We start from the raw sequence: 19,279 nt of genomic DNA on the forward strand, positions 1-19,279 counted from the left end.
TTAAAAATTGAGAAAGCCATCATGTATGAAATATGGGCTACCTCCTCTCACACTAAAAGTTTTGTTTTAGGCAGTGTATGTCCAGTATCAGGGAAAATTAACCTCCGTGCAAATAAAGATGGCAAAGTGTGATTCTATAAAAATAAAGGCCGTGCTCCAAGAATATTCCTACATTATATTAAAACAGATGAAAGTGGGATGCAGTATTTCTAAAAATCATGTACCATACATGTCAGTGCTAAGGAACTCTAAACTCATCCTCCAAAATGCTGCTCGTAAATGCTCTCTGAAATCTAAGCCTTAGATTTCTAAGCCATTGATAAACATGGTAAACACTGGTGTTTTCCAAAGATGCTGTTCACTGAGCTGAGTCAGAGCAGCTTGAGGAGCTCATGCCATCTCCATGGGCTAAAACCCTCCAGTAGCAGTGCAGCAAAACCATGAGTACATTACCTTGTCATAGGCTGAAAATCCCCCTGCACTCAGCAATTGAACAGGAGGAAACGCAAGTTTAGAAAACAATTTTATTAGACAAATTATTTAGACAAATTATACACAGAAAGCTCTGCCACTTGTAACTGAGGCCTCCAAAAAGTGTTTTGTGTATCTGTATAATAGGCAACACATCAAAATAGGCCTATTTTAAATATCGTACATGGTTAACAGGTTTTTTAATAGCTAAAATCACTGCAACATCTGGTATGTCCCTATGTAGCTTGTTGGAAAGAAATTTTCTTTTTTTTTTTTTCTTTTTTCTTTTTTTTTCTTTTACTCAGAAGTGTGGATGAGTTCATGAATGTTGCAAGGGGGAAGCAAGTTGTGCATGCTTTTAGACACTTGCTACCCTGGAAACAAAATGGCCTTTTGCACGATAAGAATTCGTTCTGCCTTACACAGTAGACAATATTTGAAGATTTAGTACAAAAAACAGTGACAGTACAAGATGCTCCCCCAGAACAGAATTAGCATCAAAATAGAATAGATCTGAAGAATATACCTTTTATTTTATCCTAAAGCAAATCACATATGCTGATTCCTATTAATCTTAGCCAAAGAATGAGTTAGATTAAAGTAAGTGTATGGCATTAAAAAGAAAACCAAACCAAAAAACTCACAGGATAAACTGCTTGCTTTCTACTTAACCGCATTTTTAGTTTAAGGATTACAAATTGAAAGCTCTTCCTATGTTTCTAACAGGTAACGGTGTTACTTGAAAAAGCTGGTGCCAAAGTGGGCACTGGTTTTGCTCTCACTGCTGTTCTTTATCTTGCTCTATACAGTTGGCACTAATGTAAAAAATACATAGCTCCTCTAAATCTAATTTAACATAGAAAGGATTAAACTGAGTGCCTGTTCATATTTTTTCCCCTTAGACCAATACGTGATTATAATTAAGGCCACATCTGTGTGTCTTGAGGGCTTTTTTATTTTCTCTGTTAACGCCATTATTTTATTGATCAACTGTACTGACTTGGAAAAGGATTTATTGACCTTTGATCCATGTTTAACTGCTCTAGAGCTATATTAGCTGTTCATGAACATGGTATACCTAAGAGACAGTTCCATTTGTCTAATTAATTAAAAGGAAAATTATCAAGATTAGCCTTATAGAATGCTCAAAAGCCAATGCAAAACCTAACCAAAGGAGTTACATCTAGGTACAAATGTTTAATTGCCCTGGATGCTCTAATAGAAAAGTATAAAATATGCTCTGTTGGCAAACGATGCAAGTCAGAATAACATTAAAGCAACCTGTCTTTTCTAAATGAAAAGACACCCTGCACTGTACATCTCTCCTGTATACAACACATTTTTACTAAAGCTTTATTAAATGAATTGCAATAGCAACGGCTGTCATTTTATAGCTATATATACATGTATATATATATACACATACCTGTGCGTATATATGTATATATATATATGTATGAGATACTAATTTATTTAACACAACAGAGGCTTCTGCCATATGATACAGTTTACTGTACATAAGAAAAACTTTTAACACTGTACAATCACATAAAGGTCATATGCACTGTTGCAGTGCAAAAGTAGATTTAACTGTAGTCTTTACTGGCATAGTAATGGCTTTTTGTAATCCTACAAAATTGCATTCTTATATTATGGGGCCTGAATGATCTTTGAACTTCATTTGTTTTCCTTTTTTTTTTTAATGTTTTTTGTCTTTTTGCCTTTTTTTTTTTTAATTTTCCATTTCTTAAACTGCAGGGTTTGCCTTTGGTCCACAGTTAAAAGGACACACAGCAGTGGAGCGCTGACTGGATGCAGCAGAGTACATGAAAAATACTTAAGTTATTGCAATTATAGTAAAAAAAGGCGGTGGGGGAGGAGGAGCGAATGCCCTTCTGTAAAGTAATCCTCAGGGTTTTCCTATGCATGAATCACTGCTTGTTTCCTATATTTAAAGTATATGAAAAGCTTGTAGTAACCAAAACCTAACGTGGTGATAAACTGAAGAATAAGTGATTCAAGTAGTACAGAGAATAAGGGGAGGCAGAAGAGACTGGACTGAGAAAGCAGAGAAGAGGAGGAGGAAGAGTTGCTACTAATAATTCTGATTCTTAAATAAAATAAAGAAAAAACCCCAAAAACAACCCCTGAACAGAAAATAACCCCCAAACAAAAAAAAAAGAAAAAAACCCCAAACCTAAACCACAACCCTCAAAACCAAAAAATAAGGTAAAGAAGAAAGGTTACATCCATGTTAGTCCCACAATATTACAGCTGCTCCTTGCAAAGGGAGTCCTAAATAAGAAACAGTGAAGAAACTTGTTCTGATGCTCAGATGGAGGTGCCTCGGTCTGGATCACTACCGATATTCAGGCCCAGGGTAGGAGTTGGTTGGTAAGGGATGGATGACATTGTTTTGATGGGGCTTCTGAAAAAGCCCCCATTGGGTGCCCTGTGCCTGAAAGGGCCAGTTCGGTGCTCGGGCACACTGCCGAAGGAGAATCCCGAGGCGGCTTTAGCAGACAGCGTGCGGCTCAGAGTCTGGATCTGCTCTGGTATGAAGGTGGTTGTGGTGATGTGAGTGTTCCTGAAGTCACTGATTTGCTCCAGTGCCTGACGTGTGGGTAAAGTGTCAATGTCCAGCGGGGTCAAGTCAATCGAGGAGGTGGAGAACTGTTTATGGGGACTGTCGTCGTCTGTGCAGAGGCTGTTCACGCGCCTGTGGAGGTGCTCCAGGTCGATCTCCTTGTCATCCTGGGGAATGAGAAAAACAAGAGGCACCACTCACCATTGCCATTTGTGCTGGGCTGAAGTTTCACAGGGTAATCAGCACTGCTCGGGGAGCACAAGGCACAATTAACTAGAGCTGGCTCTTGGCTGATGGTGTCCTGAATGTCACCAGCAAACTCCCCCACCGCCTGAAGCCAGGTGGGAGAAGCCAAACCGAGGCAGACCCTTACACCACAGCTACCTTCAAACCCTGGATCCAAACAACAAAACTCAAAGCGCCACTGGTAGATTTTCGGGAAAAGCCAAGCTCGGAGCTAGGTGGGTTAGACTAGCAACAGCTGAATAAAAGCAAACTGCATGATCTCAAATGCCTGGAATGATGCCAGTTCTTCAACTCCGCAAAGAGAACTAAATTTGGATGTCAACATGGGAGGCTCTGAGGGATCAGGTTGCCATCTTTGTCATCCTCTCAGGGTTTAAGGAAGGGCTAGAAACATCTCAGGTTCCTTTTTGCCTTTATAATGTAAATTGTAGCATAGAAAAGCTGAACATACAGAGAAAAAATCCCAAGCACTGGTGACTCATTGACATCGCACAAAAAGGAGTACACCAGGCAATTTTAAATTACAATGCCGACAGAGGGATTAATTATCTCCTTACCTACAAAGAAGCAATTCCATCTATTCTGATGGAATTATACTTTTGTGGGTGAGAAGAGAAGGCAGCCTGATGTATTTATTATAATATAGCATAGCTCCTCTTACCTCTGTCCCTTTTCCTTCTTAAATCTCTCTTCCCAGAGAACTCAATTAAACAGGTTTGTTTGTTATAATTGAGAATTTAAATGCACAGAAGTTAAAAAAGAGGAGAAATCCTAGGTGACCCAATAAATCACCTGTGTTGAAAATACATATTTCTGCTGAACTGCAAAGCTTAATTCAAAGCAGCATTAAGTACACACGTACAGGGGTATTCCCTCAGTCTAAGTAGTGCAGCTCATTCAGAACAAAAATCAATTTCAACTAACCTTAAAATTTACCTTAATCTCTGTGAAATTTACTAGCTCTTCCAGGCCACTAGAAATATCTCACACTCTAGGACCTCACAGAGGATAATTAGGCAGCCGATAGATGTGCACTGATGACTTCCAGCCTTGATTACTGAAATTCATTGACTGGCTTGATCCAGAGCTCTCTGAATCAATGCCAAAACTCCTAGTATACCAAATGGGCTTGAGATCCCTCCTTTCTCTAGGAATGAAGTCAAGCACTCATTCCTAAAAAGTCCACATCTAGAACAAACTGCAGGAGTTCACCTACTTAGCAAAATGGATCACTGAACATTTGCGCTGGCACCATGCCGAACACAGAGCCCGACTGGAAGGAGACTGAGAGGTCAGCTCCCCTCCAGGACTGCACCCTCTGAGGGCAGGGACAGGCAGGCAAACCAGGGGAAAAGGGGAAGGGAACAGGGCATCAGGGATCTCCCAGGGACTGGATGATCACTGACCGCAAGGGCTTTGGTTTGAGCTCATCATGGGAAGGAAAAAATGCAGTGCTCATTTCTCGGACTTAGCTTTCTGTCTATCATTTATTCACAAGTGGACATAGACATGGATGCACATAACAACCACACAGGTGACATCAAATCCAAACGCATTCACCAAACGCTCTCTCCTAAAAAATTTGGAGCTGCATATGGATGCAGGAGAACTGGGGCCACATCAGAAGCTAAAGAAATATACAGAGGCTCCATTAGTGTGTGCAAGTCATGACTATGTCTCTGAGGGACAGTCCTAAATATTTTTCCTTTTTTCGTGTATTTTTTTTTCCTGGTTTTGTTTTTGTTTGTTTGTTTTTATTGTTGAAAAAAACAAACATACAAACACTTTGTAATTTAAAATAAAAGTCGGGAAAAGATTGGAATTACATAGTTTCTGAGCCTCTAAGAGTTACTCAAAATATATAAAATAGTCCTCTTGCTTTTACAGAGATGCATTTGGGGCTAGGGTCAGACCAGTGAAAATATATAAGCGGTGATAATCTCCCATGCTTAGCCCACAACCCAATCTCCACCCAATTGATACACCAAAATGAGACCCACTCACAGTAAGATTGTGCACATCTCCATAATATGATCTTTCCTCTTCTCTCTTGTGTGATCAGTAGTGAAATATTCAGCAGTTTTCACATTTAAATTATCATCAGGCTTCAGAGTCAACATCCCATTGAGATTACTGGGGCGGTTCATACTTCTCTCAGAGCTACTGTTTAAGGCTGTCTGCAGACTCAGGCAGACATCAGTGAATGGGTTACTTCTGGCACGCGACCGAAATGTTATCTTCGCAACCATTAGACAATTTGTTTCAGTATAAATGCTTGCATTCTGGAGCACAAGATGGCAGCCACCAGGAAAAAGGGTTGGCTTGCTGACCACAAACTGGCCCAATCTGACCCCCGATTCTGGACTAGTGGCCTGGAAGAGCCAATGGATTTCATGGAAGCTAAAATGAATTTTAAGAAAGTTAGTTAAGATGTATTTCTTTGCCGAATGACCCCCATATCCAGGATAATGGCGACATTCAGCACATACGTCCACGTTAAACTCAGTTTTGAGCCAAGCTTTTCAATTTAATGTTGAGATGAGCATTTAAATGCTAAGCTAATGACCATATAATAAAGATCAAGGAGGCCAAATTATACCATTTGTGGAAAGTACACACTTGAATTTCTCAGCATTTGAAAGTTGAAATAGAAAATTTTATACTTGCGTAAAATATCTGTGTTGGCATTTTTTTCTTTTCCTTTGTCATTGATTTTCATGTTTTGCACCAGATAAATATAAAGTATGAAGTTCTGAAAGTTTGGGTAAACAACAATCCAGTAAATTTTAGCGTTTTAAAATAATTTACCAGGTGAAACTCTATGGTTTCCGTTCCTGAGAAACCCAATTTAAAGACTAGAGATTCCTTTTTTTTTTTCCTTTTAATAATGGTCCGGTCCAGATCTTGAACAAAAAAGAAAAAAAGAAAAAAAAAAAAAAAAAAAAGCTTGGGAATTAAAACAGGCAAGAAAAGATTAAATGTATTTTAACATCAGTGCCAATGTTGTCTAATTAGGTGGTGTAATTAATCCTGCCTGATTAGACAGCATTAGATTAGCAGGAATAAACACAATGGAGAAACTGCAGAGAAGGCAAGACCACTGCACACAAATTAACAGCAATACCCCACAAACTACACAGATGTGCCTAAGCTACACAGACAGAAAAGCTATATTTGATAGTGCTACATTAAAGCTCATATTAGGTTCAGCTTTGGGTGTTGCTTCCAAGGATATTTTAATAAATCGTTTTGTCCCTAATTTCGTTTTAGCATTTTGCAGACGTAAAAACTTAATTATGAGCACAAGGAATTTGGTGCAAAGTTGCATAAGGCTCAGATGGCTGGTAGAGGGACAGGTAGATTACCACAGGAAGGAAAGCATTACACATGCAGGTGTAGAACCAAACTCGTCTCAGGTGAAAAATAATATATTTCTCTGTGGCCTCTGTCCAAGATTTTCTGAAACTAGCCTGTAGCAGGTTTCAGAAATAAGTCTGGTCTGAACCTGAACAATCTCACGTAGTCTTGCTTCCCTGGACTTCAGATGAAGTAACAAGAACCAAAGTTCATGGAAGTCTCAAGGGCTTAATGTTTCTGAAAATGGGGACAAGCTTATTCAAGAAGCTAACTGCTGATTAAAGGGGTAAATTTTGCAAATGCATTTTGAGAGGCTCAGCCACTGAGCTTAGGGCATGTATTTTTCAAGAAGAAGCTAAGACACCTAGTGAGAATTAGCTGTCACTAAAGGGAACAATGAACTAAATATTGATGTATTAATAATGTACTATTCTACAAGTAACAGTTGTGTTTTACTCAGAATAGTTGCATATTTATACATCATCAATATACATTTATTTTCATTCAAACTTTTCTAGAAAGAATAGCTAAAAAGTTTTTGAGGAACATCATTCACCTTAAAAAATCAGGAAGCTAAAGAAGTATCTCTGAATTTGATTCCCTTCCCTCTCTAGTGCTATAAAGCCAAAGCAGCAATCTTTAGGGTGCATGAAAATTCCCCAGGAGAAATGGAGGGTCTAATACCTCTTTTGATGGAACCCGGGAGCCTTTCCTTTTATTCCACCACGTTTCCAACATTGCAATGAAACAGGATAGGACAATCCCTGCAGCGAGGATGCAGAAAACACCTGCAAAACTTTTTATGTCCAGGGCACCTCCTTTCTGTTTGGTATCCACAGATGAGTAAAGATCACACTGACCGTTCTTCGGCCACCACTTATGCTTCAGTACGTCCATGTCGCCGTTCTGCTGCAGCTCCAAAATCCTTGGGGAGAGAGCACAGAGTCAGGGGTTACAACGGGCCTGAGAGTGTGAGGATGTAAATCTGACTGCCTGCAACCTTCCCACATGTCTCGGAAAGCCAAGCAGCAGATGAACCTGGGCAGACTGATTTAGCCAGAAAAGAAAGCTTGATTATGGGCTTGCCTGTTAGACTGAGCATATGGATATCTATGTCACACTTCAAATACAGGAAAGCACACACAAGTCTTTCTTTCCTTCTTTTAACTACCTCAGTGAAAATGCATTTCTTCATACACTGTATTTTCTCAATTGGCTTTTACTACAGTCTGTGTCAACTGACTTTCATAGTCCGTTAGATATTTGACAATATTTTGAATTCTAATCACTGGCGAAGAGACGTCAATTAAAAAAATCAGAAGGAATACTCATTTCAGATCTACCACACGTTACACGTGGTGTTGTTGTAAACTGATCTTTATCAGGTTACCTACTTTTGCTGCTTTGGAGAGAGAGCAAAGCCATCTTATTGCAATCAGTGATGACCTAAACTAGTCTTGCTTAATGTCAGAATGCAACCTGATGATAAGTGATTCCACAGGAAGGTTCCTTGCTGTGGAATTCACTTGTCCTTGGACCTACATACCCAGCCTTCAGCCAAATATTGACTGGGCAGCTTTGCAAGGACAACATATTTAACTAGACTTCCTGTGGGATGAAATGTTTGAAAAATGAGAATTTTGTTTGGAAGAATATTTTCATATTTACTCCATTTAATTCTAAGGAGAATATTTTTTTAAAAAAGCACCCAGAAATGATGATAATAACATCTGGGTGCCTCCGAAATAAAAAATTCAATGATTTCAACCAAAAAAAGAATAAAACAAGGGAAATGTTTTCCTTCATGTAATAAATTTGTTTTTCATTTCAGTGTTGGAAGGCAAACAATTACTACTGCAATCATTTGACACAGCATGCAAAAAAATCCAAGTGCACACAAACCAGCAGAGGTCTGGGATGTTGCTACCAGAGAGACTGTACTGCACCAGAGGAGGAAGGAAAGCTGTCCCCCTGTCTCAGGGCTACCACAACAGCTCAGTGCAGTGGTCTACATCAGCCTCGAAAGGGAGCTTGAATGCACCTGGGGACCACAGGGCAGCTGCTCTGTACAGAGGTTGCTCAGTCTCTGATGCTGCTTGAACAGGTAGTTGTGTCCATGAGGCCACTTAATCTGCTATGGCACATCCTAATGACCATACACTTGTGCTGTGGTCTTGCCAGGAATGGGAGGCTTGACACAGCCACCAGTGGCTGAAATCCCTGCACGGGTCTGGAGGGAGCTCTCACTTCCCACTTAGGCAGTATGTCCAGTGGCTGGGATCATGACCTGTTCAGAGGGGAACTGCTTGTTCATTCCTGTGCTGTCCCAAAGGGAACAGTGCCCTCCAGGAACAGATCACAGGTGATACACATGTCCTTAGAGACACTGGAATCACCTTGTTCATGTAGCTTTGAGTTTGTAAGAAGTGGGACAAATTCTGTGCAGTGTCTGCTGACAGTGCATCGCTCAAGGTCCAGGCCTGGAGAAGGGTAGTTAAGGTCAGACTTGCCTGGACTATATTTTGACTTCTCCCAAACCCAGAGACAACTTAGGAAAACCTCATCCTGAAGCTTCCTGATGGTGCAGGGATATTTCAAGGATGGGAGGATTCTCTGTTTTGATGCATGAGACAGAATAGCTGTTATGAGCCACCCATGTTCAGAGAAGCTTTGGAGGGATGGGTACCATAGGCAGGATTGCTGCCATTGCTGCCTGCAGCTGCCTGTTGGGAGTGTGTAGAGAAGATCAGGTTAGACCCTCAGTGACAGAAGGAGATGCAACTGGGATAAACTGGAAGATAAGAAATTACAACCAGATAAGAGGAGAATGGGAGAGGTCAAACACTGGAACAGAGAATTTATGGCATCACCACCCTTGGTAAAATTCAAAGACCCACTGGGAAAGACCCAGAGCAAACTGACCTGCTCTAAACAAAGGACTGAATTGGAGACCAAATTACTCCTCTGCAACTGCAAACAGAGTCCATACACTACCCTCGGTCACGGCATGCAGTCCTTATGGAAAACTCACCATAATCCTGGTTCTCGCTGCCCCGGAATCCTGTACTAGGATTAAGGCGAGTATTTTGGCCCAAATATTCCATTCTGACAGGTTAGCAGGAGCAGACAGCCAGCATAAACAGAGCCCTTTTGTATAAGTTCTTGTGGAGTAATAGTCAATTAATTTTCAATACCTAATCCAAACATATGTGCTTTTATATTTAGGAATTACTGTACAGAACAACATCCATGGGGTTTACTTCTTCCAGCAGTGGCTGTAATCCCTGAGCAGGGCTATTTTCTCTCCTTTATTCAGTCAGGAATAGAATGAACCATCCAAATGATTGCTCTATTCTCATTAATTAAATGATTCTTCACTTGTCAGTATAATTCCTGATTACACAAGACATCTTTTTAACAAAAGGCATTTGCATAAAGACACTGAGTTTTGGCTTGTTCCTTAACGGAGATTTATTCCTAATTGTATTCTTGGTAATTATTGGCAATTTTCTTTATGGATGTAACATATAAGTTCAATTATTTAAAGGAAAACGTAAAAAAAAGAAGTAGAAATTGGGGATAGTAATGGTATCATTACATGGGAAAGCTCAAGAAGTGGAAAGCTTATAATGAAGCCTTGTAAAACTGCAGCTGCAAACAAATTTAAGGGATAAAATACATATTGAGAGAAATGATAAGAGCACTGATATCTAACTATATTAATGTCACACAGGTAAAGAGGGACATCCTGCTTCTGTTAGGCTTTGGAAACACTTGATTCAGAATTCACCTGTTTGTGGAACCAAAATAATAGTTAACACACTAAGGAGATTTAACACTTCTAACCTGTTCCTAGTTATGAAACTTCCTATCTTTGCGGCTCATTTTCAGAGAAGAAAATTGCACTTTTATGGAAATTCCAGGAAAAACACAGGAGGAGGGGAGGTTCCTTGCAAGCAGGCGCGCCGCACACGGGCACTGCTATCCCTGCGTGCTGCAGGAGCCTCCCACACGATGGCACTCTTTCCATAAAAATACGTGGATTTGCCGCAGCTCCTGGCGGGTTCCCCGATACGCTAATCAGATGTACCTGTTGGGTGGCAGACACTACAATCAGTTTGTTATTTGATTTTCAAATTTAATAAATGACTAAAGCAATAACACATTAACTAAATGCTTCAAATGATAATGATGTTCTAATGCTGTAATTCCAGCAAGGGCATCTCCTTCTAAGTCTCAGAATTTTACGACTGAACTTTTTCCTCAATGGCCTTGGCTCTTTTGAACCTGCTTATTAGTACAGAGTCGTACTGCAAGCCATAAGCCAGTGGGAAGAGTGGTGGAAAGTAATAAGCAGGGTGCATGACTTCCTGATGTTTTGAAATACCATAGTCTTAAAAAGCTTACAAAAGAAGCCTATATATCGAAATAATCCGATTTGTCCAAAAAACTTGACCTTTAAAACTTGCTTATAGATAGAGTGTAGGTCTTAATATATTTTTCTTTAGCAAGAAAACTGCTAGAGTTACATTTTTCAAGGCAATGACGTAAATTTATTGAGCTGCACAAAAGAAAATATCTGTGTGCACTTTAACTGATTTGGCTCTGAATTCACAGTGCCAAGTGATGTCTCATGGATATAAAAACAGAAAACTAAGCTGCCTGTGGTTTCCAAATCTAACAGGGATGTGAACAAATCCTAATGAATCAATGGGAATAGGGCTGGATTCCACTTGATAACTACATACTTTGCTGCTGGCAGTGAAATGTAATTATTCCTCCAAAATACCCACAGATAAAACCCCCCAACTTAATATGATAGCAAGGTGTCACAAATGCTCCAAAATTGACCTCTGTGACAACATCTTTTTTGATCTAATTTTATTCTCAGCTATCAATAGTGAGCACGAGATATGAGAGATCATTTACAATGATATTGGAAATGCCAGTGCAGGTCCTGAGATGTCAAAGGTGACTGAATATCAGCTTCCTGCACCAGGAACACGTTGTCCAGAGGGATAACTTCCCCATTGGCACTGATAAGGAAAAGGATGTGATGAGGTGCTTGGCTCTAGTCAGCAGATCAGACTGCTGCAGAGAGCAGATTTGTAGAACCAATGTAATGAATGCCCGCTGTCAAAGAGGGAAGAAAAAGTAAATAAATTAAAGAAAAATGCTATAGTTGTGTACCTTGGTGGGCTCTGTCTCGGAAGCCTGAGCCAAGGTCCCAGCCCTTGTGCTGGCTCCCAGGGGGCTCACATGGGTCGCCTTGGGAGCACTTGGTGCTTGCAGATGGGACCAGGCAGTGACAAGACCTCTGGTAACTTCTGCTAGCCAAAAGTCAAATTCCTCAGGCAAAATCTTCTTGCTGGAGCTTTTCTAACAAAAATCTGGTACAAAGTCTTTGCAGAACTTGGTTCTCCTCTTCAAGCAAGATACAAAACTAAGCTAATGTGTAAGCTTCCTTCAATTATCAAAGTAGACAGGGACCCACAAGGAGAGTTTGTGGGTTTTTTATTTCAATGAAGCAACTGCCTAAATCCTTCCTATTCGCTGCACCAACTGGAGTGATGCCAGCTCCTATTGCATCTCCCTGAGCAAGCTTTAGGTTTTGGCAAAGCAGGGTCCTCTCTCGGCAGCAGAGCAGCTTTCACTGGTGCCACCTGGAAGGCTGGCTCAGGGCTGGTGCCAGAGAGGGATGGCTGCTGCCCAGCCTGGCTTGCTGCCTCGTGGGACAGACAGGGGGAAGGAAGAGGGCGATAAGAATGGAGACAGGCAAGCAGGAGACTCTTGAGGTCTTTTTCATCTCCTCTCCTGCCAGTGGTACCTCACTGTCTCATTGAGACCTGGCGAGTTTTCATATTTTACCCTCATCCTTGAGGCCTTGTGGGAGACACACATTGGTGCTCAAAGCCTTGACTTTGATGCCCTAAATCATATTTATAAGATTTATAGTATCACATTTCAGCCAAGAAAAGGACATGTGGGAAGGTGTAGGGCAGAAGTCATTGTCCTGGGATGAAAGAAAGAGGGGAGCAGTGCAGGTGCCTGCTCCTGAGTGAAGGAGGTGATGTTGGCAAAGCTTGCAAAATGAGCAAAGCAGATGGAAGCAGAGGTCATTGCTATAGCAGCCCTTCCTGCTACTACAGATCTTGATATCTGTGAGAATTTTTGGTTTTGAAGAGACTGTTTTCTGTTTTTCTGTGTGGATTTTTTTTAAGCCAGCTTTTTAATGAGCTGCCAGTCATGGGCTCCATGAGAGGAAATTTTGTGTGCCAGCCAAATGCTGCCAGAATAGACGAAGCAGTGCTCCCTCTGCACCCATTCCCACCACTTAACCCAGCAAAAGAGTGCCCTTGGGTCCAGCTGCAAAGCCTGTTTTATGGCAGGGGCTCCAAGCAGATTTAAGCCCAACTAACTGGAGGCCCACGAGGGCGGGCAGGTGGTCGCCTTCTGATCTGCCCCTCAGCAGGGCTCAGCACCACACTGCTGTCAGTAGGAAGTCAGTGCACAGAAACAAGGATAAGCATCTCGCCTTCCAGAGATAACAGAAGAAGCAGTAGTAAACCAGAGCTGCTGTTCAGCTTTAAGGATTTGCACATCAAACAATATTAAAAGAGAGAAAGCAGCTGACCTTCTGTCTTGTTCAGCAACAAACCATTACCTTCTAAAGATGCAGCACTCATCACTTGGATCCCACAAATTAGTATCACTTTGTTCAATTTAGAGAATTTCTTTTTACCTAAATCTGTTGAACTTACATGGACACTCCCTTTCAAATGCAGAAGGCTAGCTTTAAATGAAATGGCATCTGCAGTAATAAGAAATGAGATATTAACTCTATTTATTACATGACTGGTGGAATTTGATAAGGACTGCTCTACGATAGTTTTGTCCAAGCTGAACAGCTTTGCTGAGTACATAATAACAATTCAGAAACCTACATGAAGATAAAAATCAAGTTATTAAAGATCTTCTGCTTACTTTTTATATAGAAAAATAGAAGCGAGCTTTAATGGCCTTTCACTGTGAAGAACCTTCCTGCTCAGGAGAAAGCGGTGATAAAAGTATTAGTACTTATTTATAAATCCCAAATGACAAGAGAACATCTACAGACAGTTGCATAAATATCATGAGTTCATTAAGCTCAGTGCTGTTATGGTAAACACCAAATTAATTCATTATGGTGAGTCACGGTACACCGCCAGCCTTATTAAAACAAAGAAATGTACTTTCAAGGTACATTGGTTCCTGTGCACTACCCAAATTCCAGCCCCCTTTTAGAAAATTACTTGAAAAATGACAGTTACTAGGCTTTATAAAATAATTCAGTACTTCATGGCCACATGAACACCCTGGACATAATTTTCCTCTTGCTTTCATTACCATAAGCCAAAAGCAAGAGCAGAGACAGCTCGTGGAGTCTGCAGAAGAACCGAGCAGACTTTGATGTGCTCCCCTCCACTGGGACAGCTCTGCACTCCCTGTCCTTGGTTTGCTCTGGGAAATGTGCCTTTCTAACTGCCCATGCTTCCAAAGTTGCCTCCAAGATCCACAGATCAGCTGTGGTGCATGGGACTGCCACAGAATGGAGACAGTACTCCTTCCTAAACTTACACTCTCTTCACACTGTCTCCGATGACAATGCCTGTGCAACGCTGAGGGCAGTCAACAGTGATACTGGGGCTTTATGAGCAGATTTTATGCTTACAGACATACAGCTCAAGGACTTGAGTTGCAGGTCCCAAGCAGCATGTAAGTAAATCAGGAGCTCCTCTCAGAATTGAAGTAGCTGATAATTTCACACAAAATCAGGAAACCCCAATGTACAAAGCCAGCAGGAGATTCATCCTTAACTTTCAGACAGCAGAACCCAACACAGAGCACACACGAGAGCCCCAACCCTTCTGGATAGGCTGTGACAAAAGTGGCATTTTTCTGAATCAGTACAGGATTAACCTCGATTAACCAAAAATGGAAGGCTTGGAAATTGCCCTCTCAGCCTGCTGTTAAGGCTAAATGCATACTTCTTAGGTGTCTTCTCCCTCAAATCTCACCTCACTGAACATTTCCTCCAGTGTCACTTGTCAGCTGACCCCTGTCTGAGAAGCTCTGTGGTTAACAAGCTATGTAAATAACTGCTCCCCTGCTTAGCAGGAGAAAGAAAACAATTGAGAAAAGCAGTTTAGTTTGATTTTGTTATTTTTTTTTCCCCAAGAGTGAGATGCAAACAGTTATTAGGCTCAATTACTATTTCAAAATGCATTCTCAGATTTTTTGGACACAAAGCAATAATTCAAACACCAAAAGCTTTCATTAAGAAAATACCAAAATGAAATACGAAAATATTTGTCTTTCCTTTTAAGGAATTATTTTTTAATTAGATCATAAGGAAGAATTTTAACTAATCTGTTTAGAGCCTCTGCTGATGTGCTATGAGAAGGATAAATAAACTAGTTCACTGAACCTGACCTAGCACTTGTGAAGACACAAGCCTTGTCTTCAGCTAAGGAGCAATTACAATAAAAATCAAATCATTAACATGATTAATCTTAAGAGTTGTGGTGACTAGTGAACTTCAGTTTTTATATATTGTATGTGTTTATGCTGCCTGTAAAAGTCAAGCACTTATTCTGGCTATGACAACATGCTATTTGCTAATATCAAAATTGGATTCCAATGAGTTGACAAGAGGCAGAATGAAAGCAAGCCGAAGAGATGCAAGAGAGCTGGAAAGGAAAAGATAGTGAGTCCCATGGAGAGCCAGAGCATATCTGCAGTCAGAAAGGCAACACCTTGAGTGGTCTTTGAAAATGTCAGCAGCATCCTTAAGCACACTGTGATATTTGGGTTACTGGGTGCAGGAAAAGATCTTTCACTTCAGTGTAAGACCCTGGAATTGATCATGTTTGCTTGGAGTCATGCTTCCAGCAGTGTGAAGCCTCATTCTTATACAAACCACCCACATCTATACTTCGAGAAACAGAAGAGAAACAGAAGACACATTAGCTACACTAAATCCCTTGAACTGACAATCTAGAACAGCTCTTTCTTAAAGTAAGAGATCTAGGTGGCCCTTGCATATTTGACATTTATCTGCTATTTACCTAAGCAAAAATGACAGAAATATTTGGCTGATGATTCTTTCATGTTTTAAACTGCTTGTGCAGTGATTTTTTTTTAAGCCCTTAAAAATTAAAACCTCCAAAATTGCCATTTTTATAGTGTTTAAATGAATGATTTATGTACCTTGACCTAGATATAATAATTTGGATTTTAGAGACCCCAAATCAATAGCTTATAGCTATCTCCAAGGTGAACAGAGTTGTTGATAGAATAGGAGAGGCTAGACAGATAAATACAGAGTCTGAAGATCAAATCACAGTAATATGCTTTGTGTCTGAAATCTGACATTTAAAAATATCTCAAATGCTTTTATCTTCTTGATACTTGGTTACAGGAGTGAAAGCTTCCCAGATTCATTCCCATACAGGGTTTTAAACACACTGAGGTTTGAAACCACTACTTTTGAACACTGCAATACAACCTTATACATCTACATTATACTGAGGGCAGCCGTCTCCAGACAATCCCTTGGACAATGAAAGTAAAAACATTTAAGATTATTGTATAGGATATATTATTGCTTCAAAATTTAATTCATTACTTCGATGTGTTCTCCCAAGCAAAAGCATTTCATAGAGGAACCATTTCTAGAGACACCACCGAAATGTTTTTCTTTAAAGCTTTTTTCAAATCATACCAATGAATACTTTTCAAATACATACACCAGTGTAGAGACTAGCCAGGGAAGCCTAAGGAAAAGCCACAATTCTGCCTAGAAATTGTAAAAGTTCCCACCAAGTTTTCCAGAGGCACTGAAGCGTGGATTGGACTACACTTAAAAAAAATCGTATTTCTTATTCTGCACCTTGGGGTTTGAGGAATTCTACTCCTGCTGTTAAGGCTAAATGTGTGTCAAACCACACTTTTGACACAAGGCTGGCCCAGGTTACAAACAGATCTGCCTGAGATGGACACCCTGGAAATACTGCTTAGGGCACCTTGGCTGGTTTGGGGCTTGCTCTGCCTACTTTCCCTTCCAACCTGCATCAGGCAAGACTTCCTCAAAGACATGAGATCATAAATGTCTCTATCTCCATGAGCATTCAGATCTTTTAACAGCCCCCAAAAGAGGGTTTTAACTTCTCCTGAAAGAAGATTATGAAAGATAAAGTAGTACAACTTTGTGAGCAAGAAGCTGCCCGAGCACAGCGCTCGGCTCAATCTGAGCGCAGCACAAACCCATGGGCTGTGCTGCTGCTGCCTTTTGCAACCCTACTGCTCTTATGGATGGGGAGATAAGGTAGGAAGTTGCTCTTCTTCAAAAGACTGAGTGATTACTTTCAGGAAGGCATCAGCATGCCAGGCTGCCACCTCTGTGTCTGCTGGTTTTCTGCCAACAAGAGAACTTCTTGGCGATCAAAGTCCCTTTCCGTGCTCCCCAGGGCTACCAGCAATGCAGAGAGGTGAAAAAGCCTGGCACACAAACCCTGCTAGCTACTGCTGTTTAGGAAAGTTAATAACTGATGGTTTATTGCCCACCTTCCACTGCAGTGTCTGTCCACAGGGCCTGCAGGCTGCTTTGCATGATAGGAATCAGGCTTTAAGCAGCATGGTGTTTGCTTGAGGGAGCACACTACCTGAGATTTCCATGTTATGAAGAAGTGTCTTGATATGAACCAAGTGCCATTCAATCTGGATAACAATCTGCAGGAGGACTGAGTGTTTATCCTGTTAATAGAGGCAGCTCCCTGGTAATGCTGCAGTTTTTCAAAAGTTTGGCTGTATTCTTGTCTCACAAAATTTGCCTAATCAGGTCCCCTGGTCTCCTCTGCATTTCAATAAGCAAGGGCTGTACCTGTTCATGTGTGTAATGTTATTTTTTTTTCCCTCTGGATTTTAGTGCTTTGGAGCAATACAGAACAATCAAGACCTACCATTATTTTTGCTGGAGGAAGCAGAGCAGACAGGAACTGGCAGGAAGATCTGAAGTTTTGCATTTCAGCTCATACCTTTTTTCCCCTGAAATGTAGGTCCATATTATTCACACACTGATTACTGACCTGAAGGTTATATTCTATTCAGCTCAGGAGAACAGGAGAAAGGAAACATAAACTGGCATAACAATGACAGCACACTTGTATCCTAAAAGTATTCTACAGCTTGACCAACCAAATCTTCAATTACAGCAGATGCCTTGGAGCACAAATCTTTCATAGTCATCCAGACCAGATAATGGGCTTGCTTGCCCTCCATTATAGTACCTACAGTCATGTCTTTTATAGAATTATCAATCCCACTTGCAGTTCTGCAATTTCTACCATGCGAACCTCAGAGGAGGAATCTCGGGAGCAAATAAATGAACCTTTCCCTCCTTCTCCCTTTACTCCCTCTCCAGCAGACACAGCTCATGAAGCAGCTTCCCATGCAGCTTCCCACAGGGGCCACTAAGCTGGGCTTGCTCATTGTCCCGTGACACCGTGCCACAACTGACTGGCATGGTTCACTACTACTGACAGAAGGCAATGCCAGGATTTCCTGTGTAATGTTACAAAACACATCCCATCATTTTCCCGTGCATTGTGCCAAATAAACTGTGGTTGAAAGAAGTAACCCCAGAAATAAAATGCAAGGCATTCCCTGGTGCTATTCTGTCATTTCCCCCATGCAGAATGCCAATGGCTTTGTAGGAAATTTAACATTTTTATAGCATAGGTCAAAACCAAGAGACTTGGCACTGAGATTCAATTTGGATAAGCCCATGAGCCTGCTCAGTTGACCTGTGCATCCCTTTTTCAAGATCAAGGGCATGAAGTCAAATTCTACAGCTCTTTTTGGTAGCACAGAGAAGTGAGCTCCTTTTTGCAGGCAGAGGCAGACCGAAGAGCTCCTGGGCAAGGGCTCCTGTGTCTGCCACCCCACACATCGTGCAGCTCAGAGCATGGGGCAAGTTTGGTGGAAAACTCATCAGAGAGTCTCCCTAGTAAGGGGAGTCAGATGCAGAGTAGATGCAATCAGATGTAGGGTTTGAGGAGAGGCAAAAGAAAGGGAGCTATATAAAAAAATGTCACTTAAGTTTAGAGGAAGAATCAGGACTATCCTGATTTCTCTTGAAAAAGTTGCCTGGCAAGAGAGATGGAAGCATGAATGCCAGGGTATTCCCAACCCTAATTTCCCAATTCCAGAAAGTGAAAGTTTATTTGTGGGAGGGCAAAGGAGGATATTAGCAGGCTTTTATTTTTACCCAGCCAGTTCACCTTTCTTTACCTCTGTGTCTGACTGAAAATCAGGATTCCACTGAATGTCCCTGTCGCCATGGTGCACTTTCACAGCTGCAGAAGATGGCACACAGTAAATCACTGTCCTCTCACTGAGAGCTGCCATAAATAATGCCACAGGAGTTCCCCCCCTGCAAACAGCAGCTGCCTGCAACTGCTGGGAGCAAAGCTGTAACGCAGCCCCCCAGGGAACAGAGAGAAGGTAAAGCAACAGTCTGGAAAATAAGATCCTGGCATTTATCATCACATTAACTTGTAAGCCTCTCAAAATATTTGT

The 19,279-nt window shown here is 41.1% G+C and overlaps 1 protein-coding gene across 3 annotated transcripts in view; it reads right to left on the reverse strand.

The window, feature by feature from the left end:
• Nucleotides 1-510: 510 nt before the first annotated feature.
• GRID2 (glutamate ionotropic receptor delta type subunit 2) overlaps nt 511-19,279 on the reverse strand; it is a 710,183-nt gene continuing 691,414 nt past the window's right edge. The window contains exons 15-17 of one of the 3 annotated variants that reach the window (XR_004240290.1): nt 7,346-7,586; nt 5,309-5,704; nt 3,137-3,225 (exon numbers count right to left, since the gene is read on the reverse strand). Coding sequence is in view for 1 of the 3 variants with exons in the window: in XM_032109710.1 (XP_031965601.1) it covers nt 2,803-3,225; nt 7,346-7,586 (664 nt within the window). In the remaining 2 variants the exon portion in view is untranslated. Of the gene's footprint in view, nt 3,226-5,308; nt 6,208-7,345; nt 7,587-19,279 lie in introns of all 3 variants that reach the window. The other 2 variants (XR_004240289.1, XM_032109710.1) reach the window with 2 other exon arrangements.

This window comes from Corvus moneduloides, chromosome 5, assembly GCF_009650955.1.
Source record: "Corvus moneduloides isolate bCorMon1 chromosome 5, bCorMon1.pri, whole genome shotgun sequence".
NCBI lineage: Eukaryota > Metazoa > Chordata > Aves > Passeriformes > Corvidae > Corvus > Corvus moneduloides.